Source organism: Dromiciops gliroides, chromosome 2 (genome assembly GCF_019393635.1).
Source record: "Dromiciops gliroides isolate mDroGli1 chromosome 2, mDroGli1.pri, whole genome shotgun sequence".
Taxonomy (NCBI): Eukaryota; Metazoa; Chordata; class Mammalia; order Microbiotheria; family Microbiotheriidae; genus Dromiciops; species Dromiciops gliroides.
In genome coordinates, this window is record NC_057862.1 from 388,153,217 (window position 1) to 388,178,995 (window position 25,779).

Here is a 25,779-nt window from a genome sequence, read left to right on the forward strand (position 1 = left end):
GAGTCAGGAGGACCTGAGTTCAAATCCGGCCTCACCCCCCAAAAAAAACCACAACCAGGCTGAGAAAGCTTAAGTGACTTGTCCAAGGTCACACAGTTAGTGTGAGTCACGAGGCAGAAGTGGAAGCCAGGCCCAGCAGTCCCCCTAACCCCCAGCTGTCAGAAGGCTTGGGCTGGAGTCCTGCCAATGATTCCTATAAAATGGGGATGACGGTCTTGGAGCTTACCCACTGCTTGAGATTACTGCAAGGAAAACACTTAGTAAACAAGTGTTAGAGGACTGTGGGGGACTGTTTTTATAATTTTTCTTTATAATAATAGCTAATATTTCTGAAGTGCTTTTTAATACGCTCGCTGTAGGCTACCTCATCTCGGCCTTACATTAACTCTTTCAGACAGGTGGAATGGATATTATTTTCCTCACTTTATAGACTACCCAATCAATAAGTGTTTATTAAGCACCTACTCTGTGCCAGGCGCTGGGCTAATGAGTGCTGGGGATACAAAAAGAGGCAAAAGACAGGCCTTCCCTCTGGGAGCTTCCCATCTAACTTTTATCATCTGTTGAAATGATCTGCCCAAGGTCACACAGCTAAATGTGTCAAAACAGACTCAGACCACGATGTTCTGACTCCACATGCAGTGTTCTTTCTGTTACCCACCAGGCACTTTCCAAGGCATTTTCCTGCTTCAGGCTGAGGAGAACTTAGGATCATAAATTTAGAGAAGGAAAGGGTATCTGAGGTCTAGCCTGACCCTTTCATTTTGCAGATAAGGAGACTGAGGCCCAGAGAGGGGAAGGAGACTTGCCCAAGACGGCCTTAAGTAGCAAAGTCAAGATTCGAACCCAGGTTCTCTAAATCTATATCTGGGTTCAGGCTAAGAATGCTGTTAATACTTAAGAACGCCAATCATCCTAATGGCCACCCCTGACTCCAGAGGACTGATAATGAAGCAAGTTACCTTCATCCCGAAAGGGAAGCAATGGGCTCAGAATGAGACACATTTTTTGGACATGGCCAGTGTGGAATTATGTTTTGCCTGACAATATATATTTCTTACAAGGTTGTTCTTCCCCGCCTTCCTTGTTTGTCTTTTTCTCCAGAGGGGAAAGCAGAGAAAAATAGAATTTTGTTCATTAAAACAATTTTTTTAAAAGAATGATACTTAGTTTTACCCACTGGGTGCGTGCTAAATGTTCAGCCTCATTCAAAGATTCGTTAGAACTTTTACCACGATGTGTCCCCTCAGAAGGCAACTTCTGAGTGATCCCTCTAATTGGAGAGAGTGGTATTAGGGTGTGCCCTCAAGCACTGTCACCTTAACTCAGCACCCCCAGCCATTAGCAGTGAAGGTGCCTAGGACGGAGGCGAGTGCTTGTGAACCTTCCTGTGATGGCTTCTGGCTGCAATAAGGCTAAGGCCCATTGAATTGGGTGTACGTGCTAGGCCTGGCACCAATGTAGTGAAGCCCCAGAAGCCCCAAGGAGAGATGACCAGGCCCAGGTTGGCAAAGGGGAGCGGATCAGAACTGGCATGGCTGTGAGCATGGGGTCAGCCTGAGGGAGGCCTCCTGTGCTTCCAGCCTGAACATGGTGGGGAAACCCAGGCTCCAAAAGTCAAACGAACTTTGTCTTTCAGTGCTGGCCTACATGCAGCTCCTCGAGGACTACTCAGAACCCCAGCCTTCCATGTTCTACCAGACACCCCAGAACGAGCACATCTACCAGCAGAAAAACAAACTCCTCATGGAGGTCTACGGCTTTAATGACTCATTCACCCAGGAGCTGGCCCCGCCCCCTGCCCTGCCCCCCAAGCAGAGGCAACTGGTAAGTGGCACCCCCAACCCTGCCCAGCCCTGACCTTGGGAGTCCCCCAAGGGATATCAGTCTGTCTTCGCTCTCATTCTTAGGCAAGAATCTCAGGTCCAAACCTAATAGGTCTTCATGAGCTGGGAGAGGCCTTGCACACCACTTAGGATTCAGCCCTGTCCTCTTCCCATTCAAGGCTCTGGAAATGCACCCGAGTCATTCTGACCTTTCCTATCTCCCTGATGTGTTTGGTTTGTTCTTTAGGTCCGCTAACAGTCTGCTGGTCTCCCAGCTGTCCTGCTGATAGCTTTATTTGGTGCTGTGATGGGGTTTGTGCCAGTGTGTGCCCAAAGACCATTGCTGTTCTCTGCTGATGCTCACTTTCCCTCTTCCTCCTCTCTTCTGGTTCAGAAAGTTACCCTCCTAGGAAGGGTTTGTGTACAGCCCAGGCCTAGTGTTTCCATCGGTGGGGCCTGATCCCACCCTACCCCCATCCCTCCTCCTCCTTACACACAATGCAGAGATGTGAGGATCACATGGATAGAAAGGACTTTCTGAAATACCAGGTGCTATAGAATACAAAATTTAAAAGAAAACCAATTTTATTGATATAGTTTTCAACAAATTTTAAAGACAAATTCATTGCCCCCAGATTAAGAGCCTCTACTTTACACAGAGCCATTCTGTATTTTAGATGTCCTATTTTCTCCTTTTAATAAATCAGAGCACCCTAAATTTAAAACCAGAAGGGACTTTAAAGGCCATCTGGTCCAGCCCTCTCATTTTACTGATGAGGAAACTGAGGCACAGCACCATGCTGACTTAATCAGCATCTTACCAAAGTATGGCATCTGAGGAAGAATTCCTGACTCCACATGTGTGGTTCTGTCCATGACAGCTGAGTGCTTCAGAAGCCTCCTGATTCAAGGATGTTCGTTAATTTTAATGAACATAAAAAAGTCAGCACCAGAGACAAACCATATTCGGGGGCATCTGCCTGCCTATAGTGGCCTGGAGCGGTCTGCAGGGTGGCTCCTGCAGGTGGCATCCTCCTTGAGTCCTTCTGTGCTCACGGGGACTGCTCACATGGACCCTGCTCAGGATTCAAGCCTACCATGCAGCCATCTTCCCTTTTCTAGCAAAAAAACCACATGCTCCCAGAAGGGAATTCCAGACCCTTTCAGCCTGAGAGGTGATGTTTTGCTTCTCATCCACCCCAATCTGATACCTCTTTAACAAGAAAAAGTAGGTCTCAGCATGTTGGGCAATTTTTCTTTTCCCTTTTCCCATTGCAAGAGGCTCCTAGAAGCCAAGACCAGCTGGAGCATAAAGTCCATTTTGTGCCTGCTCTTTAGTGTCAGGAGCAGGCCTGGTGTCATCATTCATCAAAAGCCCATTGCTGAGGTGTGGGCCATTTTCCCTAGCTCCACCTTCCACTAAGTCCATGAGAATATCTGCATCAGTGTTCTGGTGGTTCTGGCTAAATTGAGCCTTTCAGTTTAGTAAAAAGAAACATCGTGCTCACTTCGGCAGCACGTATACTAAAATTGGAATGATACAGAGAAGATTAGCATGGCCCCTGTGCAAGGATGACACACAAATTCATGAAGTGTTCCATATTAAAAAAGAAAGAAAGAAAGAAAGAAAGAAACGGCCATTTCTAAAAATGTCTTACAAATAGGTTTTTCAAAAATATCATTTGCCACTTCCCAGTGACCGCCTCTTCCCCGACAAAACCTTCCCTTGTAACAAATTAGTATAACCAAGTAACACATAATAGCCTACTGGCAAGCCCTGAAAATGTGCATCCCATTCTGCAGCCAGAGTCCACCATTTGGGGCAGCTAGGTGGCACAGTGGATAAAGCACCAGCCCTGGATTCAGGAAGACCTGAGTTCAAATCTGGCCTCAGACACTTGACACTTGCTAGCTGTGTGACCCTGAGCAAGGCACTTAACCCTCATTGCCCTGCAAAAAAACCCCAAAAACAAAAACAAAAAAACCACAGAGTCCACCATTAGCTTGAGTGGGGATGGTTTGGTTTTATTCTCAGTGGTAGCCTGGTCTAAGGTAGAGAATTCAAGTCAACATCAAATGACCTGGAGTCTCATTCTGGCTCTGCCCCTTACCACCTGAGTAGCTTTGGGCAAGCTAATTCCCTTCTCTAGGCATGCAATTCACCCCCTACAGAATGGAAATAATATCTGCCCACCCCCACTGGATATGAAAATGCAGATAGAAAGCTGCTTTGAAAAACCATTTAAGAGATAGGAGTGGAGGGACCTATATACAGAGGACTTGCATCCGTACTGATCCCAGGGAACCACTAAACATGACTGTGCCCAGAAGACCATAGAAACCCTGCCCTTCTGTGAGATCTCATTTAGAACAGGGATGGGAAGCCGCACTAGGGAAGGGAAGGCCTTCCTTGTTGTGAGGCTTAGGGCAGGGCTCTTTGGTGTAGGGGTCCCTTGGAGAAGAGATTCCAAGATGTGCATCTGACAGGTCCCAATGTGCCCCTCCTTTATTTGATGAAAAGACCTTTCCAGCACTCACTGTCAGTGCCCAGTGCAGTTAATCTGCAGCAGGCATCATGAGTCCATAAGCTAACCCAAGGAAGTAGCACTCCATCGCCAAAGGGAATCTGAATTTAGTTTTGTTTGGCCTGTCCACATATCCTTTATTCACACTCTTTTATTCTCTGCTTTTTTTATCCTTCCTCCCTTTTTGCCCTCCTGTTTCCGTCCAGCAGGCCTCCTATGCTGCCTCTTCCTTCTCTTCTGTCTCCTACTGTGTCCAGCCAACTAAAGTGCCCTTCACGCCCGAGGACACCAGTGCCACTCAGGGCCTCGGTATGTCCATCTCTAACTCCTTTCTCAGCCGGCACAGCTCCTTCCCTGTGCACTCGGTGAGTCTGTTCCTCCATTTTCTTGACCTCCTGCATGTTGTGTCTCTGTGTTGGCGTCTCTACCTGTCCTCCAGAGACTGTGTCTGAATTCAGTGCCTCCCAAGAGGATCCGTGCTGTCAGGGATCCATTTAGCAACAACTCACCTGGAGAAAATCCCAGCTTCACGATTCAGCAGAAGGTCTAGAAATAGACAGGAATGCAGTACGGATCGTGTCTCCAAGGCCCTGGGCAGATTAGAAGGTTTGTCTTAGAGGGGGCAGATGGGGAGAATCTGGCTTTAAGGTACTCAGGCAGATGCTTCACCATCAGATTCTCCAGCCTGCCTGTCACCTGCAGTGGTACCATGGTGTATACTGGGAGGCATTGTGCCTTGATCCTGAGCACTCCGCAGGTCAAAGGGTTTGGTGTTGATGCTGTCCAGCCCACTCCTTGCCTCAGTTTTGCTGGCTGTCTGTGCAACAGCATAGGCACCTAGGGTTAGGGAGAACAAGTTTTCCTGAGGTTGCCCCAGTGTCCGGAGTGAAGGATTGGTAGAATGACAAGGAAACAGAAACTGCCATGTTTTATAGAACCAGTGAATGCTGGATTTGAAGTCAGAACCCCCGAGTTCTTGTCCAGTGGGCTCTAGAGGTAGTGAGTCCCCTTCCAGCAGACTCCCCGTCTCATAACAGTGATTCCTTGTGTGAGTTGAGCTAGATGGCCACTGAGGTCCCTTTCAACCCTCAAATCCGATGCTACTGTGAAAATTCCTCCTTTGCCACTTAGCACCTGTGTGTTGTTGAGCCTCTCTTGTCTTTTGGTCCCTCTTCTATAAAACGAAAAGTTTCAACTACTTGTAGTCCCTTCCAACTGTAATCTTTGATCAAATAATGTGTATTCTGGTCCTGTCACTTTGGACTAGTCATTCCTCTCCGAGCTTTCTCATCTGTAAAATGGGAAGAATATCAATACTATTTATCTCATAGGGTAGTTGTGCAGATCAAAAGATTAAAATGAATGAAAATTATTTGGTAAACCACAAGTAGTGATTGACACTTATATGGCACTTGAAATTTTCTAAAGCATTGTTACATACTAGATTTTATTTATCCTACAACAGGCATCCTGCTGAGATATGTACCCCCTCTTACAAGTGAGGAAGAGGTTAAATGATCATAGAGCTGCTTAGTGTCAGAGGCAGGATTTCCACATGTTTTCCTGGAGCCTGGGCCAACACTGTCCACTACCCTACACTACCTCAGTAATGAGTTGTTGTTGATTTTTAAATAGAGATAATCCCTGCCTTTTCCCAGGACTGTAGTAAGAAGAAAAATGGGATACCTGAGAAAACTCTACATCTATAAGGCATTCTGCAATTATCCCTTAGTGCAAGGGAATTCTGAAACCATCCCACTACTTGCCTAAAATGCACAAGTAAAACCTGTCTTCTTCCTTTAGTTTGAGGGTTATTAATGTTAAGGGGGAGGGGATGATCCTGTGAACTTGATTTTTTAAAAAATACTTTTGATAACTTTATTTCAATATAACTGGTTTATTTTGTAATCACATGTATTTTATTTATGCATTTAAAAACATTATTTTGAGAAAGAGTGTGTAGATATCATCAGACTGCCAAAGGATTCCAGAACACAAAAAAAAGTTAAGAACTCCTGACTTAGTATCTTTTGTTTTGTTTTGTTTTGTGGGACAATGAGGGTTAAGTGACTTGCCCAGGGTCACACAGCTAGTGTCAAGTGTCTGAGGTGGGATTTTCCTCAGGTCCTCCTGAATCCAGGGCTGGTGCTTTATCCACTGTGCCACCTAGCTGCCCCGCTCCTGACTTAGTATCTTAAAATAGTCATCAGGACCCCTGGTTTTTATTTTTTTATCGGGCTTTTGCTGCTAACTTGCTTTGTGATCTTGAGCAAATCCCTGACCTCTGAGTCTATTCTGTGGCCTAATTTTCTTTGTGATCACTATGACCTCTAGGGAATTCAATTCAGTTAATTCATCAAGGACTTAGTAAGCACCTAGTGTATGCCCACAATGTGTACTCGGCACAGGGACTAAAAAGCTCAAAACAAAACAGTCACTGTCATCAGGGGAGCTTATGTTCTATCATGAGTCATACAAAAATTCCCATCACCCTTAAGAACAACAAGGAGAAAAAACCACACAACTCTATTTTTAAAGGGGGGGGGGGGTGCAGCTAGGTGGTGCAGTGGATAGAGCACCGGCCCTGGATTCAGGAGGACCTGAGTTCAAATCCGGCCTCACACACTTAACAATGACTAGCTGTGTGACCCTAGGCAAGTCACTTAATCCCAATTGCCTCACCAAAAAAGGGGGGGGAGGGGCAGCTAGGTGGCACAGTGGATAAAGCACTGACCCTGGATTCAGGAGGACCTGAGTTCAAGTGGGACCTCAGACACTTGACACTTACTAACTGTGTGACTCTGGGCAAGTCACTTAACCCCAATTGCCTCACCAAAAAAAAAAAAAAAAAGAACAACAGGGAGTCATTTACATAGTGCCTCATACAGAGGAGGGAGGGACAGTATTGGACTAGGAGTCAAGAGCACTTGAATTGAGGGCCTGCCTTAGAATGCACAGTAGACCTGACAGTGATATACCCATGAAGTAGTCCAGTGTCTCCCCCGCCCCCCCCCCCCCCCACACACACACACTCTGGTCTGGGCAGGTATACCCCAGGAGCTCCTGTCACAGCCTTCCTTGCCAGGTGTCCTGTTGACTGTGCTCTTTATCCCAGCACGGAAACAAGTCAGAATTGTCCTGAGGCAATTTCTGCAGTAACCCTGGGAAGCAGTTTAGGTTTGTGATCACAAGTGGGTGGGACATTTTTCTTTAGAAATAAAAGAAATTTCAGAGTAGAGAGATGAGAAAAAGAATCAACTGGTGTATATAAACACATCATAGTGTCTGTGGGGCACTAATGTAGTTTTGAGATATTTCATATTGGAAAGAAAATGTTCCAATTAAACCATAATTATTAAGTGCTTATCCTGTACTAAGCACTGAGGATACAAAGAAAGGCAGTAGTCCCTGCCCTCAAGGAGTTTTCAGTCTAAGGAGGAAGACACTGGTAAAAAGGTATTAGAGGAGATGGAAGGAGGCCTTATTAGGAGAAGACTCAATTAAGATCTCCTGGGGCTTGGTCAAATGAAAGTGCTTCATTAAAAGGAGATTGCAGCTGGGGCCCAAAATGGCACCCTGTAATGTGTTAAATGACATCTGACACACTGAAATGCAGAAAGGGGGTTTGCTCCAGCATAGTACCCTTGCATTAATTATCTTTCTGACCTCAGTATCTGAGAGATGAGACATAGCCAGCTAGCAGGTTTGAAACACTACCAGCGAGCTCCCTATAACCCTAGACAAACCGCTCTTGTATTTCAGTGTTGTTGGGCTTCACACTCATCGCAGCACAGTTAGCTGGGGGGAAGGGGGACAGCAAAGAGTGGGAGCACTTTAAAGACGCTGACAATCTGTCTGATCACATTACCCTGGCCCCTTTTCCATAAAAAGATTACTGCCCACATAAGCAAAGTTGCAGAGTCTACTATAAGATTAAGCTGTAGGCACCTGCTAGTTTTAAAGGAGATTTAGATTTGGGGGTCTAAATATTGTTCCCATATGCATCTACCAGATAAAAATCAATTAGTGCTAATTATTAAATGAATTTATTTGCTTCAGCTCTGTGTTGCATTGTGCTAGCTGCTGGTAGAGATCCAGTGATAGCTGTTTCTCTAATAATTAGCATGGGAGGGGGGCAGCTAGGTGGCGCAGTAGATAAAGCACCAGCCCTGGATTCAGGAGTACCTGAGTTCAAATCTGACCTCAGATGCTTGACACTTACTGGCTGTGTGACCTGGGGAAGTCACTTAATCCCCCATAGCCCTGCAAAAAAAAAAAAAAATTAGCATGGGAATCTTCATCTTAATTTGCATTGTACAAAAAAGCAAAACCCTTCTTAAATCTACACTGGAGCAATAAAGCCAGTGCAGAGGTCAGATTAGCCAGGCAGATCACTGACAGAGCACAGGCCTCTCTGGCCCTCATCCCTGCCTTGCTCAGTGGCATGGCACCACACTTACCTCAAGAAACCTCCTGAAGCTCTGGATAAAAACTGTCCAGTGCAGCCGAATTCCCAGGACAGAGTGCTGTGGACAGGTAGAAGGAGAGGAACATCCCTAGAGGGTGCCTCTTCCTGGGACTTCAGGCCATAGAATTCTACCCCTTCTGTCTCCAGGGAGCCTTTGAAGGCATTGCACTCTTGTTGAATGCTTGGGAGCTGGACAGCCCAGCAGATAGAGTGCTGGAGGTAAAGTCAGGAAGACCTAAATTCAAATCCTGCCTCAGATACTTACCAAGCCCCTCTCTGCCTCAGTTTCCTCATCTTTAAAATGGGAAAAATTATTCTAGCACCCACCTCCCAAATTGTGTCTAAAAATGAAATAACATATGTAAAGCACTTAACAAACCTTAAAGTGCTATATGAATATTCATCATCATCATTACTATCGTAGGATTATGACAACAACCTCTTCTCCATGGTAGACAAATACCATTTACTCTCTTTGGGGAAAGCTTCATATTTCTCTATTAGAATTAGATCTTTTGGGGCAGCTAGGTGGCGCAGTGGATAGAGCACCGGCCCTGGAGTCGGGAGGACCTGAGTTCAAATACAGCCTCAGACACTTAACGCTTGCTAGCTGTGTGACCCTGGGCAAGTCACTTAACCCCAATTGCCTCACTAAAAAAAAAAAAAGAATTCGATCTTTAGAAGGCTCTTGGGGGTTTTGTTGGTTTTGTTTTTTTTTAATCAGGGCACCTAGGTGGTACAGTGGATAGAGCACTGGCCTGGAGTTGAGAAGGCTCATCTTCTTGAATTCAAAATTCTGGCCTCAGACACTTCCTAGCTGTGTGACCCTGGGCAAGTCACTCTACCCTGTTTGCCTCAGTTTCCTCATCAGTAAAATGAGCTGGAGAAGAAAACAACAAACCACTCAGTTGTCTTTGCCAAGAAAACCCAAATGGGGTCATGAAGAGTGAAACACAATTGAAAACAATTGAATGACAATTTTTAAAAATTATGAAATGTTTATAGTGACTTATAGTAACCTTCCCCCAAGATTACCATATATTTGATTTTTAAGTGTATGTGTGTATATACACATACATGCCCCCCACACACACACACACATTCTCACACATGCTCTCTGACACACATCCTATACATCCACACATTTTGTTTCATCCATTAGAATGTAAGCTCATTGAAGGCAGCAGCTCTTCTGCTTTTGTCTTTGTTTCTCCATCACCCAACCCAATGCCTGGCCCATAGCAGGCACCTAATGAAGAAAGATTTCCATGCCCTGGAAAGGCTTACACTCTTTGAGAAAATAAGACATAAATGGGTGCAAAGTTACATACCCCACGTGTGATCAGGCCAACACAAGAGGACAAGAAGCGTGTGGGCCCAGTGAATGCTGCAGATGTTCTGGAGGAGTTCTGGGGAAGGAAAGATCACTTCGAGGTGGGGACAGTCTGAGAGAACTTGTCAGAGGAGGGCCACTTGGGCGGGGTCTTAATGGACAAGTAGAATTTGTGTAGGCAGAGGTTCCCCGAGAGGGCATTGCAGGCTGAGGGGGGAATGTATGGTACTTTTGGAGGACAAGGAAGAAACCAGGGAGTTGTATCATTGGAGATCAGCCTGGAAGGTATCACCCTAAATAATCAGTATTATGACTGGAATGGTGTCATGGCGCAGTGGGAAGGACACCAGGTTTGAAGTCAGAAAACCTGGTTTCAGATCTCACCATTTAACTATCTGCATGATTTGGGGGAATCATTCTATCTCTCACAATCTCAGTATCTTCATTTGTAAAATGAGATGAGTTGGATTAGATGATGTGGAAGGTGCCTTCCAATTCTAAACCTATCTAGTCAAAGCCTTGCATATTTTTTAATTTTTTTTTTTTTTTTTTTTGGTGAGGCAATTGGGGTTAAGTGACTTGCCCAGGGTCACACAGCTAGTAAGTGTTAAGTGTCTGAGGCTGGATTTGAACTCAGGTACTCCTGAATCCAGGGCCTGTGCTTTATCCACTGCACCATCTAGCTGCCCCCATGCGTATTTTTTCTTTTGTTTTGTTTTTGGCGGGGCTATGGGAGTTAAGTGACTTGCCCAGGGTCACACAGCTAGTAAGTGTCAAGTGTCTGAGGCCGGATTTGAACTCAGGTACTGCTGAATCCAGGGCCTGTGCTTTATCCACTGCGCCACCTAGCTGCCCCCATGCATATTTTTTAATAGGTATTTAAGTGAATAACAGAAAAGTAACTTGTTATTCCTTCTATATCCCTTTCATTTGCTTTGTTTGAATGGAATTGTTTTTTCAAATGGTTTTTGCTCCACTTTCTGTCCATTTTTGTAACTGGATTGTTGTCTGAGTCCTTCACAGTGATCCTGTCCTCCTCTGCTGCCCCTGGTCTTCCCTTGGCTGCTTTCCTGGCCCTGATCCCAGGGTTTCTGTAGGCTTCATTCTCAGCTCAGCCGGTGCAGTTTGGCTCACGTTGCACAGGCTGCGTGTCCTTCCCCACTCTCTCTCCCTCCCATAATACTGGCCCCTCTGCAGCTATTCCCCTGTCTCTGAGCCCTTTCCAAATTGGACATCTGAATTCCCAATATGGTTTCTCTTTGGCATATCCCTTTTCTTGATAGTGGTTTTTAAAGTCCTATGCTCATCTGGCTTATTGTTGTAAGAGAATTTGGATTGAATCTCTGTACACTTTGCTAATGATTTAATAAAAATACCTCTCTTCATAATTGTCAGCCTTATGTGTGCCCTGAAGATAGGAGATCAAAGAAGTTAGAAAAATCTTCCCACCCCTTCCTCCAAAATACATATGCATTCAGATATGTGTGTGTTCGCTTGCTCTCTCTCTCTTACACACACATGCACACACCTCTATAACTGAGTCCCATGGTGTTTACTATCAGATATAATTGCAGTAAGATTGGAAAGTAATCCTTTACCATTCTGACTTCCAGAATGACATTTGGGAAAAGAGCATTTGTTAACAGGCCCAGATTTCAAGAAGCTGATTTGAAATGCTCTGAAGGATTGTTTTTCTGAAAAATTTTTGGGGTGAGGAAATTGAAGTTATTTCACCTTGAGAGTTTCAAGGGGGGAAACCACACACACACACACACACACACACACACACACACACACTCCATAAAGCAGCTGGTATACCACCCTAGGTAAAAATAGGATAACTCTGAGATGTCAGACCTAAGTGTTGGTGCCCCAGCACATATGTTCATACCAGAAGGCTTGCCTTAATGCAGACTGCAACTTCTGTGTAGCACTCTATCCTCTTCTGTCAATAAAATAGCGAGAAAGATTTTTTTCCTGTTTACATTATGTTCCTAATCAAGGGAGGGAAGTGTCTGAGACCATCTTTTTGAGAGTTTTAAAGGACAATGTAGCAGAAAGAGCACCCAGATTTAGAGGTAGATCTGTGTTCCAGTCAAAGCTCTGCTTACTGGGCGTCCCTTCCCCTCTGTATGCCTCAGATCCTGACAGTCCCTCCCCACTCTAAGCCCTCTGGACTCTCTTTGAGAGGCCTCAGATAGTCAAGTAGGATTGCTGAGTGTGTCGCTAAGAGCCTGGGAAGAAATAAAAAGAGAGAAGATGCAGTAAGGACGGGGAGCACAGCAGTAGGCAAGGAAGGGAGGACTCTGGAATGGGAATCAAGAGAGTGCCAGCAATAATAGTCATGCAGGCTGTGGCAGTACAAGGTTTTCTCTTGCCCTAGACATTGATACCTGACAGGGAAATACTGCAGAGGCCTCGGCCATCATGTCAGCTTACTGTCTCCTTTTAGACTCACATTCTTGTTTCTTTTTGGTACATACTTTTTTCAGTACTTGGTTTTCCCCCTGCAAGGATGGAGGAGGAGAGTCAGGATGGATGAGTAAATAGAGTTCTGGGTTCAAATCCCACTTCTAACACTAGCTGTGTGACCATCAGCAAATCATATAACCTTTCTAAGCCTCAGTTTCCTCATCTGTAACATGGGGGTCCCTGCTTCACAAGTTTGTTGAAAAGTGCAAATCCTGGTATGGAAAGCTCTCTGGGTCAGTCACTATTATTACATAAGCCGTGGTAGGGGGGTTGAAGAGTCGGTGTGTAGAGTAGATGGAGGGCCAGCCATGAAATCAGGAAGATCTGCATTCAGGTCTCTGACACATGCTTGCTTTGTAGCCGTGGGAAGATCACTCAGCTTCCCTTTATCTCAGGCAATTCTATAAGACTGTAAGTTTCCATCCTGCTGATCTGTTGCTTCATGGGATTTTCCACAGCGGGGTTTCCCCCCTAAAGACAGACTCACAGAACTGGACCAGAAAAGGAGAGAAGGAGGGAAGTGGGCAAAAGAGGCAAGGATCAGCCTACCGGCACAGCTTAGACTAAACTGACGAGAGAAGCAAAGAACGCCAACAGTCAGAAAATACTGGCCTTTGGGGAGTGGCTTTAGTCTCTTTTGTAGAGTTATTAATGTCCATCTTCCCTAGTCCTAGTGGCTTACCTATATTGCCTCCAAAATTCTTTAGTATCTTTCTCCTCCAGGGTTCTAACCTCTGAGCCCGTTGGAAGAGACGATGATGGTAAAACAATGATAGAGATAACAGCAAATTTATATAGTACTGTAAGATTTGCAATTTGCCTTCTTCCAATCCCTGCCCCCACACCCCCACCATTATCCTTTCAAGTAGCAGGGTAGGTGTTATCCCCATTTTACAGATGCTGAGGCCAAGTCTCAAAGAAATGAAGTGACTTGCTCAGAGTCACTAGCTTTTAGCACTCTTAGCCAGGACCTGAACCGGGTTGCCTACCTCCGGAATTAGAATCCTTAGAAGTTTGTTTGGCCAGCGTCTGGTGGGTGCTGCAAGCATGGAGGCCCCTCCCATCCCGGCACAGCCTCATACGGGCTCATCTTTCTCAATCACATGTCGGTTTGTGATCCTGGTGAAGTTGCTCCCTAGGGAAACAACTTTTTCCTGGCAGAAATCCTTTCTTGAAAACTGTCTAAGGAATTCGATTTTTCCCTGAAAGGGACTTGTTGACTTAAAGGGGAGGAGAAAACCAGCATCAAAAATCTTTCCTACTTTACTGCTTTCAGCCGAGCAGTAAAGGGTCATTTGCCCCCTTTTATGTTCTCCCTAGGGTTTGGCTTTAGAAATCTATTTACTCAATAGGAGGAAGGTCACCATCTCAGCTCGACTGGTCAGGACAGGGGCGGACATGGTTTCAGCAAAATGGATTGTTGGTGGGCGGGGATTGTTTTCACAGGAGAGCTGTGTTTGGGGAACCTCAGATGTTGTGTGAGAGGTGCAGCCAGAGAGCACGTGTATCCACCCCCACCCCACCCCCAGTTGGCTCAGATGCTTGGTGTTCTTGGACAAGTCTGTGGCCTTGGGTACCATTATAAGCACAGCCATACTCTGTAGATTGGTCCTCAAGGACTTTCAGGATCTAGCGTGTACCTGCCACTCCCAGGTTTGCTATTTTTTTTCATACCACTTCCCTAGAGAAAGCCTCAGCCTTGGCTAGACATGGTTTGCTGGAAAATGTGCTAGACTGGTCATCATGAGACCTGGTTCCCAATCTCAGTTTCACTACTAACTAGCCATGTGACCTTGAGCAAGAACCTTCACTTCCCCGAATCTCAGTTCCTCATCTGTAAAAATTAAGAGAATTGGACCGGGATATCTCTAAGAGCCCTTCCAGCTCCGAAGTGCTCTCATCCTACTAGATAGCTCAGTGGGCAGAGTGCTAGGCCTGCAGTCAGGAAGAGCTGAATCCAGATCCTGCCTCAGACACTAGCTGCGTGACCCTGCACAAGCCACTTAACATCTGTCTGTCTCAGTTTCCAGACCAGTAAAATGAGCATCATAGTAGTACCTCTTTGCCAGGGTTGTTGTGATGATAAAAATGAGGTGATATTTATAAAGTGCTTTGCAAACCATAAAGCGCTATATAAATGCTAGCTACCACTATTGTTATTATTACTTATTGTTCCTGAATATGTTGTGCTCATAATGACCACTCATCCTTACATAGTGAGATTACATTCCATCTTACACGTACCGAATTCTTTCCATATTGTTTCTCCCATTAGAGTGAAGGCTCCTTTGCATCCCGGTGCTTAGCGTAGTGAAGTGTTTCATAAATGCTGATTGGCTGAGGGACTGACTTACTAACTGACCCGGTACAGCACCTGGATGAGGTGGTTAGCACAAGTATTATCATCCCTAGTTGACAGTCTCAGGAAACTGAGACTCAAGGAGATTAAGTGACCCATGGTCACTGAGCTAGGAAGGATTAGAACCTGGGTTCTCTTCTTCTCTATTTGTCCAAATTCCTACCCTTTGGGCAGTCAGCTCACCAGCATTTTTCAAGGCCCAGGACAAGACCCACTTCTTCCACAAAGCCTGCCCAGACTTCCAGCCCTTAGTAGCCAGTCTCTCCTGCAATGCATATTTTTCTACCCTTCCTTTGTTTTTTTTTTCATTCAATTCCCACACTTTCTTTTTTTTTATGTATGAGGTATTTTATTTTTTCCATTACATGTAAAGATAGTTCTCAACTTTTGTTTATACATGCTTTACAATTTCAGATTTTTCTCCCTCCCACCCCTCCCTCCCCCTTCCCCTAGACAGCAGGTAATCTGATATAGGTTATATCTATATATCTCTATACATATACATATAGATATATATATATACACACACACATATACATACACATAATAACATTAATCCTATTTCTGCATTAATCCTGTTACAAGAGAAAGAATCAGAGCAGTGATGCAAAACCTCAAAATAGAAAGAAAAAAAAAAAAACCAACAGCACCCAAAACAAAAGAAATAATATGGTTCAATCAGCATCTATACTCCACAGTTCTTTCTTTCTTTTTTTTTCTTGGATTTGGAGATCCTCTTCTATCATGAGTTCCCTGGAACTCTTCTGTACCATTGCATTGGTGAGAAGAATATAGTCCATCACAGTAGGTCAACACTCAATGTTGATGATACTGTGTACAATGTTCTTCTGGTTCTGCTCATCTCACTCATCATCAGCTCACGTAAGACCCTCCAGGTTTCTCTGAACTCTTCCTGCTCATCATTTCTTACAGCACAATAGTATTCCATTGTATTCATATACCACAACTTGTCCAGCCATTCCCCAATTGATGGGCACCCCCTCAACTTCCAATTCCTTGCTACCACGTAAAGAGCAGCTATAAATATTTTTGTACATGTGGGTCCCTTTCCCCCTTCCATGATTTCATTGGGCAAAAGACCTAAAAGTGGGATTGCTGGGTCAAAGGGTATGCACAGCTTTATTGCCCTTTGGGCATAATTCCAAATTGCTCTCCAGAATGGTTGGATCAGCTCACAGCTCCACCAACAATGCATTAGTGTTCCAATTTTCCCACAGCCTCTCCAACATTTATTATCTTCCTTTTTTGTCATTTTAGCCAATCTGATAGGTGTCAGGTGTCTACCCTTCCTTTGGCAGTTGGGTTCTTTGCCTTTGCTGTTAGTCATCTGTTTGTGCCTGCGTCCTATCTCCCAGGTAGCCAGGGTTGAATAGACCCTTCAAGAGCAAAGCCTTCCTCTAATGCCTCTTTGTAGCCTGCAGGACCTTCCCCGGAGCACTGCATATAGTCAAAGCTCCCTAAATGTTGACTGGTAACAATTTAACTTATCTTTAAGTCAGGAAGCCTAGAACAGTGATGGGTCTGCCCTATTGCAGGCTATGACTCCATAGTTAGGCCATACATCATGTTTCATCGTCGTCCCCATCAGTCCCCACTCTGCCAACAGCCAAGGCAGCCTTAGTGGTGACCAGGCCTCTCAGAGCTTTTGTCCTATGGACAGAGGCCTGCTTCCTCTACATCTCCAACAGACGTTTGCCTGATGAGTTTTTTGTTTTGAGTTCTGTGGCTAATTGCTATCTACTTGGCTCTCGATGTGTGGTTTTGCTTTTCCGGTCCTACCCTGCCCTTACTTTTTGTTCTTCCTGAAACCAGAAACTGGGTGGTGGTTTGACTAGCACTGCCCCCAGCTGCCCCCTACCCTGGAAAGCTCAAGTCCTGACAACACTTTCTTCTCCAGGGGTTTGAGTCTGTCTTATTGGTCCTCTGAACCCAGGTGAATTCAGACTTACTTAGAAACCAAAAATTCTAGAACTAATACAGGACCTTAGACATCATCTAGTTTAAACCCCATCTCAACCTCTGCCTCCACCTTTTAATTTTTGGTTTTTTGCTGGGCATTGGGGGGTTAAGTGACTTGCCCAGGGTCACACAGCTAGTAAGTGTCAAGTGTCTGAGGCCGGATTTGAACTCAGGTACTCCTGACTCCAGGGCCGGTGCTTTATCCACTGCGCCACCTAGCTACCCCCAACCTTTTCATTTTTAAGAAGAGAAAACAGGCTGGGGGAAGAGGAGTGACTTGACCAAAGTCATACTGTGAGATAAAAGTTGGAGCAGAACTAAAATGTAGGCTTCCTTACTTCTGGCCCAATGTTCTTTCAAGCATCTAATCCCAGGAAAGAAGGACACAGGATGGGGCAGCTGGGTGGTGCAGTGAGTAAAGCACCAGCCCTGCATTCAGGAGGACCTGAGTTCAAATCCTGCCTCAGACACTTAACACCTACTAGCTGTGTGACCCTGGGCAAGTCACTTAACCCTCACTGCCCCCCCCATATTGATTTAATTAATTAATTTTATATTAATAATTATTTGATACTTTAATATGAATGTCCAATCACTGATGAAAATAACTTATGGCCCTAATATGAAAGTAGAATCCTGCTCAGTGATCCCATTTCTAGGTCCAATTTTCAGATAACAGGGTTAAAGCCCAGCCTTGGGCTGGTAGTTACAAAATCCTTTGGGCCTCCATTAGGACCAAAATCCACTTAACTATAGGGTGAGAAGTGAACAGACCTCAAATTCCTCCTCTTACCCTGTAACACAGAGTTTACATTTACATCATTTGGGAGAAGCTAGTGCCCTACAAGCATCAAAAGGAAAGTGGTATTGCATGTAATAGTCACATATAGTCTAGCCATCCCATGAATACTGAGATCTGGAAGAAGCCTAGAATCATAAATTTAGAGGAAAGAAGGGACCTCAGAAGTCATCATTGAGCCCAGCCCTCATTTCCCAGATGAGGCTCCAGACGTTAAGTGACTTGCTCAGTCACACAACTTACAGCTAAGGCAGAAGTCAACCACAGGTCTTCCTGATGCTAAGACCAGTGTTTTCTTCCCCCTGCCATGCAGCCTCTCTACGGGCAAGGGGTAGACAAAAGGAAAATCTCTGGGTTGGGCTCTGCTAGTGACATTTCTTTCCTTTGTATTTTGAAACATCATAGCATGTCTGCGTTCCCTAAATAGAGTTCCAATTAGAGGATAAATTAGATCCCCAGTCGTGCTGTTTAAATCAGAGCATTCTAAAAATAGTGGGATGAGATTTCTAGGACTGAATCTGAGTCTGTTCCTAACATCTACGAAATCTGTTGCTATCGGGAAGCAGTTGATAATATTAAGGTCAATACTTAACAGGCAATGTGCTGAGTCTCTAACAACATGCTAGATATACTTGGATAAACTTTAATTAGCCATGGAGCCATTGGTGAAAAATGTTGTGGGTGGAGGAATGGTGTTGTTGGGTTTTTTTTTAATCTTGTGGTTTAAGTTGCAAGAAAACCTTGCTTAAGAAGGAACTTATTAAAAATCTCATCACTCCTCCATCTCACTACTCAAAATACTCCAAACAAAATATTTCCTTAGAATTTTCAGATGACACAAATAAAAACTCTCCCTAGATTTCTTCCTGATGAGGTTTGCAGCCCTTCAAGAGTCTAACATCTCGGGGGCAGCTAGGTGGAGCAGTGGATAGAGCACCAGCCCTGGAGTCAGGAAGACCTGAGTTCAAATCCGGCCTCAGACACTTAACACTTACTAGCTGTGTGACCCTGGGCAAGTCACTTAACCCCAATTGCCACACACACACACACACACACACAAAACAACAACAACAAAAAAGAGTCTAACATCTCATCATTCAGCAAATAATTCGCAAGATTGAGTAGAATAAAAACCATTTCCTACTGACGAACATACAGGGGGATCTTTGGGACAGCCAGCCAGCCTGAGAATCTATCTCTGGTGCTGTCACCCCAGGATCATTTTATAGGAGAGAATGGGCTACTTTTCATGACACCAACTCCAAAACCCTCTTCTCTTGACAGTACATAAAATGCATTTGTCACCTAGTGACATGGCAGTGTTTTGTAATTCTCTAAACCACCAGGCTCCAGAGTTTGTCTCTGGATACCAAAAGGATGGCTCATCTATTAAGTCCTAGGCAAGTGGTGTACATGGGGAATAGTAGAGAGAGCCCAGATTTGGAGTTGGGACTTGGGTTCAAAGCTTGGATCTGATGGCACTAGCTGTGTGACCCTTCTGAGCCTTTGTATCCCTGTCTGTGAAAGGAGGATGATGATAACTTACATACATTGAGTTCCCTGGCTCAATGGAAATCACTGGGCTGGTCCAGAAATATATATAAATATATGCTTGTTTAGTTAGTTCACAGGGTTATTGTGAGTAAACTGCTTGGTAAGCCTTTAAGTGTTCAATGTGAGCCATTGTGAGCTGTTATAATTACAAGCAAAGACTAAACCGAGACCAAAGAAGGAGGGGATTTGCCTTAAATTTCCCCAAATTGAGTTCTAGGGAATGTTATTCAGAAGAGCCCTAAGTTGCTCTGCTAGGAATAAAAACCATCAGTCAGGAAAAACACACTGGCCTGGCATCTCTGAAGAGAGTATGCCAACTTTTTCTCTCCCTTCCCCCACTCCCTGGGGGCCTTACGTGGTGCTGCTCTGCAGCTGTTAAAAGGCTCAGTCTTCCATCCAAAATAAATAAAATTAGTAGCAGCATTTATTTAGGAATTGAGTATCTCTAGTTGAAAGAAGCCTTGTTCTGAAAACAAAAATGGCTTAGTACCAGTGTTGAGTTATGTGATCCAAAGACCATTATTGACAACAGTGCTAGAATGTGGCTGGTTGGGTGTTTTCCCACTGATGTTTTCCTTGCAAAAAAGCAAGCCCAAATCAAAGTAGAAAGGCCAAGTTTCCCTTTGGTGCCTTGAATCTTATTATCCTGTTTTCACTGTTGGGTCAATAAAAATTGAATTGAAAAATTCCCACTATGGGAACCAGCTGCCCAGTGGATCCCAAAGTGAGAGCTCATCTGTTTTGCTAAGTGGTTTCTGGAATTAGTGAGGGTCGGTAACCTGCCCTGGACAGAGGTGACCAAGCACCACAAGCTCTTGTCCTTCCCTAGTCCTCCATCACATCAATAAGTCCATTCATTTACATTATCACTTTCCCCTCTCATTAGCTGGATCAAAGAGCCCTGTTAATCCCAACACAGGAACACTCTTGCAAAAGACTAGGTTCTCTGAGTAACTGGGAAGCAGTTTAATGCCAAGTCCTATGACCTGTGGCTGTGTCTCTCAGTTGCTGGCAGACGGACAGCCCTCTTTGACCATCTCCCTGGTATTCTTGGAATTTTCAGAATGAAGCAGAATGTCTATTACATTGAGGACACTGAACTTTTCATTTAAGACTCTTCTGTTCTTCCTCCTCTACCTTGCCAAAAGAACACCCAACCTGTCTTCAAAGGCACCTTTCCCGCCAGGACCAATAGAGAAAGTATCGTTTTGTAAATTGTGTGGAATTGGCCGACTTTGGGTTTGTTTGTTTCCTTCCCTTCTCCACCCAGGCATTTGGAAAGGAATGGCGGGGGGGGGGGGGGGGCAGCTAGGTGGCGCAGTGGATAAGGCACCAGCCTTGGATTCAGGAGGACCTGAGTTCAAACCCAGCCTCAGACACTTACTAGCTGTGTGACCCTGGGCAAGTCACTTAACCCCCATTGCCCTGCAAAAAACAAAAAAACCAAAAACAAATGAATGTTGGAAATGAATGGCGACCTTGGGACATCTTAGCATCCCTAAGAAGCTCTGTGACTCTGACCTGGTTTTAGAGTGGCAAATAGTGACTGACTGACTCTTAGAAGTATTCCTCTTCCAGAATATTTAATGAGCAGCCCAGATGTAATGTTAGACATGCCTGTGACTTCCTACAGTAGGTTGTGATTTCTAATGATTTAAGGGATGTTTTGTTGGGTCACAGCCCATTAAAGCTACCTAAGTAACATACCATGGTTAACTGCATCTGCCATCTTCTTCTCTATCTAGATCTGTATGTCTATGTATCTCAGCCCTCATCTGCCACTCTCTTCTGCACTCCCAGCATCACAATGCACAGGGCCTTCCTGTAAGACATCCTTTTGCAAGTCAGCTGCCAAGGCGAGGAGACCCACAGGCAAGGGAAACAGTGCATTTAGCCTCCTCGTGGCCAAGCAAGTGGCCCAGAGCCCACAGGGTTCTCACTGGGGCCTTGTCTTGAATGAATGGCCTGCTGTGTTGTACGCAGACACAGGGCTTCATTACGGACCTGGCTCCTCCCGTGCTTTCAGGAGATAAGTGACTCTGGTGTGCACACAAGACTGTGCTCAGAGCTGTGGGGAATGCAAGGTTTAAGTAGGCTATCGGTCCCTAGGCTCGTGGAACTGGCATTCTAGTAGATCGGTCAGGCATAAGCCCAGGTGGCTGTAATAGAAGAGATGAGGAACAAAGTGCCACACAAGGTGTGAGAAAGAACACGACTGGTGGGAGGGAATCAGGGAGCCTTCTTAGCAGCAATGGTATTGGAGTCACTTCCTGCCTCTCAGTTCAGACGACTCAGGTTCAAATCTCACCTCTATCTTGGGCAAATAACCTAACCTCTTGGGCCTAGGTTTTCTCATTTGTAAAATGAGAAGTTTAGACTAGATGGTTTCCAAAGCTCCTTTCTTCTCTAGATCTGCAGGCCTATTGCTCACACTCTAAAGGGCGGGGATTCAGCAGGCAGAGTAGGAAAGAGTGTTCTAGCCATGAAGTACAGTGTGAGTGTAGGCGCAGAGACAATTTATGAGTGTTAAATGGAGGGAGTGTCTCTATAAGTTACCCAGCAAGCATCTGTTAAGTGCCTACTATGTGCTGGGTGCCAGGCACACAAAGACAAAAGTGAAATGTCCCCTGTCCTCAGGGAGCTTATATTCTGTCAAGGGATCTCCCAAAGGCTTTGCCTTTCCTAGATATGCAGGCCATCATTCTTCTCCCCAACACCCCTCCCCCAACTTACTCTTGTGGACAGGTGACTTTTGTATGTATTATAATCATCTAGCGTCATCTAGCGAATTTGAAGTCCATAAGGAGGGAAATGTGGTTCAGAAGAGAAAACACTGGGGCAGCCAGGTGGTACAGTGATAGAGCACTGGCCCTGGATTCAGGACATGAGTTCAAATCTGGCCTCAGACACTTGACACTAGCTGTGTGACCCTGGGCAAGTCACTTAACCCCAATTGCCTCACCAAAAAAAGAGAGAGAGAGAGAGAGAGAGAGAGAGAGAGAGAGAGAGAGAAAACATAGAATTTGGGGTTAGGAGACCTGGGTTTGCTTGGCCACCCACTACCTGCATGACTTATAGACAAGTTACCCAACTTTCTGGGCCTCTAATCCACTATCTTCAAGAAGAGGAGGGCTAGAGGCAGCAAGGTTGCTCAGGGCTGCTAGGTGGTACAGTGGATAAAGCACCGACCCTGGATTCAGAAGGACCTGAGTTCAAATCCAGCTTCAGATACTTGATGCTTATTAGCTGTGTGACCCTAGGCAAATCACTTAACCCTCATTGTCCCACCCCACCCCCCCAAAAAAATCATTAATTCCAAGAAGAGGAGGTCTAAACAACCTGCCTCCAAGGTTTCCTACTACCTGTGTGACTTTGGACGAGTCACAGGATCCCTCTGGCAGCTTCCAGGGCACTGATAATGGTGCATGGTACCCACCTGCTGAAAGAGAACTCATGGACTCAAGATGCGGAGTAAGACATACATACATTTTTGGACTTGGCTTGACTGTGCATATTTGTTACAAGAGTTTTGTTTTTCTTGGTGGGGGTGGAGGTGGGGGAGGGATGTGTGCAGGAGACAAAAATGTTTTGAAAAAGTTTAATTTTTAAAAGGAAGAGGAGATTGAAGTGGTAGATGGTTTCAGGAGCACCTAAATCTCTGATACCAGGATTCTCCAGTTATAAAATGGTCCCTGTAGGATTAGTTAAGCATGCTAACAGTGTTCTTCAAGAGACTTCACACACACATAACATTTCACATCACCTTTCCAGAACACCATGTTGAAGTATGCCTGCCTCCAGACAGGCAGCTCCGAGTGTTACAAAATCTTCAACCCAAACAAGCTTGTTCTGGCTATAAATACAAATTCCCCACTGCAGAGAATGCTGCAGCCTGTCTGAAGCTGAGAAGCCGGCACCAATCAGACTCTAAAATAAACTCTGGGCGGTGAGTCGGTGGGGAGGCCAGTGAACGGACAGCGTCTCCTCCCTCCCTGCCCCTGTGAATAAAGACGACCTCTAGCGCTTGAAAAACGTTCCTATTGGGAATCAATAGTGACTGGCACTGATTGAAATGAGGATGGCAGCAGGCTGTGCCACGGTGTTGCCGTACACCATAAAGAAGTAGAAATGGGGACATTTGTGGCAATTAGAGATGGTCCCCAGCACCAGCACCAAGCCCCTGCCCTTTCTTCAAAGGTACTTTTTGTGTTTGGCCCTTGTCCCAGCACGACTGCATAGTTTGAATACCAGAGTTCCTTATAGGCCTGCTGAGCTTCACAGGGGAGGAGGAGCTGGCTGGGAGCTTTTGTCCAATGACACAGAATCAGAAAGGCCTCACTCCTGTTCCTGCGAGCACACACACGTGCGCATGCTTGTGTACACACACGCACGCGCGCACACACACACACACACACACACATCCCTTTCTGATGCCTCTAGTCCACACCCCTAATGAAGTTTCCTTGTGGATTTGTTTTCCTATAGCTAATATTGATGACCAGCATAATCATATCCCAAGCAGGCCCCCCCAAATCATTCCTGAACTGAGGGATCAATGGGAAAATGACTGTAATTATTATTTTACTCTCAATTCAGCAAACATTTATTAAGTATATATGTGTATATATATGTATTCACTCTATATTTGCATGCATATGTATATCACACACATACATATATACATATCTATTGATATCTATATAGACATTTTTATTTATATATGTGTGTGTGTGTGTGTGTGTGTGTGTGTGTGTGTGTGTGTGGAGAGAGGGAGGGAAGGAGGGAGAGGGAGAATGTCAGACACCATGCTGGGACCTGAAGACCCAAAGATAAAAGCCAACAAGGCCCTTGCACTTAGAAAATGTACAAAAAGAAAGTTGGCCTCAGGGTCAGGAAGACCTGGGTTGAAATCCCACCTTTGTGATCCTTGGGAAGTCCTATCATCTCAGCGCTTCAGCCACTCTAAGACTCTCACTTGCAAGGACAGTTGCAGGTCTACATTGGTAGAGGGTATTTCTTCATTAGGGGTTCCCAATAACAATGAAATCACAGGTGCAAATCCCCCCCCAAAAAAGGACCTACCACTTACTTGTGGTGAGATCATACATACCAACTGTTCTGCAAACCTTAAAACACCCTATAGATAATACCTCGTAATAGTGGGAAGTCAGACATACAGATAAACGTTGTATAAGGGCAAAACAGTGATCCAAACAAGATGCAATAAGAGAATTTGGGGAAGGAGACTTTATTTTTGACTTTGGGGGGAATCAGAGGAGGCTTCGTGGAGATGGTTATACCTGTGCTTTGCCTTTAAGGGTTAAAAAATTGGTTCTTCCAGGTAAAGATGGGAAGAGAATGTATGCTAAGTGAAGAGGGGGATCTAATGCAGTCAGCTGGGCTGGAGCACAGAGTGCATGACAGTGAATTGTGATGCCATGTCATTGGAAAGGGAGCTCTAGTCACAGTCACACTTCTCTTCCCACCCCCACCCCAGGCCGGGAGCTTAAGCCCAAAGGCAGCAGCAGTGGGACAATGAGATGCCAACTGATATGAGGCCAGGGGACTCAAACTGCTGAGCCCGAGGGATGGTGACTTACTGGGGATTTAACGTTCTCTGCCACAGAGAAGAACGTGTAAGTAGTGCCTTTATTCGAAGCAGCTGAAAGTAAATACAGAGATAAAAGCTGCCCGTGCTAGTGGGTCAGCAGCATTTACAAAGGGCCCACAAGGAGCACTCATTCAGTTATTCATTTAGTAAATATCTACTGAGAACATCTCTGTCCAGGGCACTGTGGGAAATGTAGAGTTCCTGCTCATGTGGGACATACACTCTGTATGTGAAACACTTTATATGGCATTAGCTCATTTACTGTGCCTCCCATCAAGGCATTACATGGCATTACACGGCATTATCTCATTTTAATATCAGGAGTGTTATTATCCCCATTTTACAGATGAGGAAATGAAGACACACATGAAATGACTTACTCGGCTGTTGAGTTTCAGAATCAGGTTTTGAACCCAGGTCTTCTGGCTCCAAGGATGGCATTCTTTCCATTGTTCTGAACTACTCCTTAGATGATATCCCTACATCTATTGCTTTATCATCTACTGTTTCTCAAGTGCACTGTGTTAGACACATATGCAGATACTTTTACTGTCAGGCAGCCAGTGTTGTGAATGGTACAGAAAATAAAAATAATAACTTACATTTATGTAGCCCTTTATAAATGTAGTATATTGTAACCCTATAAAGACAAGTTTCCTCCAGACCTTGGTCAGACAACCTGAGGATGAAGCCTGAGCTACCATCTTTGAGCCTTATATACAGCAGGTGTTTAATAAAGGTTAGTTGAATTTAAGTGTTTGGGGTTTTTTTAAAGGCTGACAGCTTGTCGATTTGTGAGAGGTCAAGGGTGCTGGTCTCCTTTTTCTGCCTCACTTTCCTCCTGTGTATGGT

At 44.9% G+C, this 25,779-nt stretch overlaps 1 protein-coding gene and 1 non-coding gene across 11 annotated transcripts in view; both read left to right on the forward strand.

The window, feature by feature from the left end:
• RAPGEF1 (Rap guanine nucleotide exchange factor 1) overlaps positions 1–25,779 on the forward strand; it is a 202,171-nt gene that overhangs the window by 139,503 nt on the left and 36,889 nt on the right. For 4 of the 10 annotated variants that reach the window (XM_043983671.1, XM_043983675.1, XM_043983676.1 and 1 more), the window contains 2 exons: positions 1,640–1,827; positions 4,558–4,716. In XM_043983671.1, coding sequence (XP_043839606.1) covers positions 1,640–1,827; positions 4,558–4,716 — 347 coding nt within the window. The remainder of the gene's footprint in view (positions 1–1,639; positions 1,828–4,557; positions 4,717–25,779) is intronic. The other 6 variants (XM_043983678.1, XM_043983679.1, XM_043983680.1 and 3 more) reach the window with 2 other exon arrangements.
• Positions 3,327–3,433, forward strand: LOC122744812. The gene has a single exon (XR_006355155.1). It is a non-coding gene; the product is annotated as a U6 spliceosomal RNA (small nuclear RNA).